At 37.2% G+C, this 1,860-nt stretch overlaps 1 protein-coding gene across 1 annotated transcript in view; it reads left to right on the plus strand.

Annotated features, from left to right (window-relative positions):
- MALRD1 (MAM and LDL receptor class A domain containing 1) overlaps positions 1-1,860 on the plus strand; it is a 1,127,868-nt gene that overhangs the window by 113,274 nt on the left and 1,012,734 nt on the right. Inside the window, exon 8 of the mRNA XM_006869907.1 lies at positions 299-459. Within this exon, the coding sequence (XP_006869969.1) occupies positions 299-459 (161 nt within the window). The remainder of the gene's footprint in view (positions 1-298; positions 460-1,860) is intronic.

The raw sequence follows: 1,860 nt of genomic DNA on the forward strand, positions 1-1,860 counted from the left end.
TGGGCTCAAGCATAACAACTGTGAACCTTTATAAATGCTAACTGCCTATTTTTCCCCATTGAGCAGCTGGTAGCTTCAAACGGCTGACCTTTTGGTTAGCAGCCCATCATTTAATCTATACTGTGTCACCAGGACATGTGAAGTTGGTATAATCATTTAAAAATTGTCGACCCTTTTAAGTAAAATACTCATTTTTGAAACCTGCTTTTGAGGAATCTAGAAATGAAATATTACTTTGTTCAAACAGAAAACCATTAATTGAAAAAAAAAAATTCAACTCTGTTCTTTTCCTTTGTAGGTTATTATGTCTGGATAGGAGCTCAGCAAGCTTTTCCTCATTTAGACAGCAGGGCTTATCTGAATAGTTCTATGTGTCACTGCTCAGGCAGTGGCTGTCGTCTTCAATTCTATTACTCTATGGAAAAGAGTGTTCTGAGAGTAGGAGTGTATCATCATAAGGTAAGAAGACACTTGCATTTATTTCAAATTCATTGAATAAATGAGATGTCTATTCTTGATCACTTGCATTTCTATCATTCACACACAGTTCTGTATTGCTGTAGGTATTCTTTAATTTGACTCTGTCTCGTCTACATTTACAAAAAAATATTTAAAAGTCAGTTTAGAGGATACTGTCCTATATAAAAGTTAACATTATAATTTGTACAATATTATTTCATAAAACTCAAAATTCATAAAGGTATGTTAAAGAAACTATATTGTTATTGTGTGCCATTGAGTGACTTTGACCCAAAGTGATTCTGTAAAGGGCTTCCAAGGCTGTATATCTTTAAGGCAGCAGAAAGTTTCATCTTTCTCCTTGGAGTGCTGGGTGATTTGAACTGCTGACTGTGGTTAGCAGGTCAAGTTGTAACCCACTCCACCACCAGGGCTCCTAAAGAAACTATGCTGTCGTTGTTAAGTGACCATGAGTTAGTTCTGACTCATAGAGACCCCGCATAGGGTGTCCAAGGAGCAGCAGGTGGGTTTCAACTACCGACCTTGTAGTTCATAGTTCAGTGCTACAGCACCACACCAGGAGTCCAAAAGAAACTATAGGTCTAACAAAAAAGGAGAAATGTGGTATTCTGTAATGATAGCTCTGCATTGAAGATCTGATGTGATCCCCTTGGGATTTTAGATCTGAGTATCATGATCGTAGTATATGATGGTAATAAACTACTTGTTCTGGAATCGGTATTTACAGTTGGTTGTTTTTGTGTGCCATAGAGTCAATTCTGGCTTATAATGGACCTATAGGATCCAATAGAATTTCTCATTAGAAATTCTAGACTGTAACATTTTAGAGCCAAAACATGACCCAGAACATATTCCATCTAAATTTAGAGATAATCTGAAGAGCAGATTTGATGCATTAGACACTAAAGAGCAAAGACCAGAAGACTTGTGGGGTGACATCAAGAATATCATACATACAGCAAGAAGCAAAAGGTCATTAAAAAGACAAGAAAGAAAGGAAAAGACGGAAATTACTGTCAGAAGAGATTCTGAAACATGCTCTCAAGTGTAAAGATGCTAAAGCAAATTGAAGAAATGAGGAGGCAAAGGAGCTGAATAGAAAATTTCAAAGGTCAGCCTTAGAAGACAAAGTCAAGTATAATAACAAAGTATACAAAGATCTAAGGAGCTCTGGTAGCATAGTGGTTACGAATCAGGCTGCGAGCTGCAAGGTCAGCAGTTTGAAACTACCAGCTGCTTTGCAGGAGAAAGATGAGGCTTTCTGCTCTCATAAAGATTTACAACTTAGGAAACCCTATGCAGGGTCACTATGATTACTCCACGGCAAGTAACAACAACAACATACAAAGATCTAGAGTAAAAACTAAAACAAAAGGGAAG

The sequence above is a fragment of the Chrysochloris asiatica genome, unplaced genomic scaffold (genome assembly GCF_000296735.1).
Source record: "Chrysochloris asiatica unplaced genomic scaffold, ChrAsi1.0 scaffold00137, whole genome shotgun sequence".
NCBI classification, from domain to species: domain Eukaryota; kingdom Metazoa; phylum Chordata; class Mammalia; order Afrosoricida; family Chrysochloridae; genus Chrysochloris; species Chrysochloris asiatica.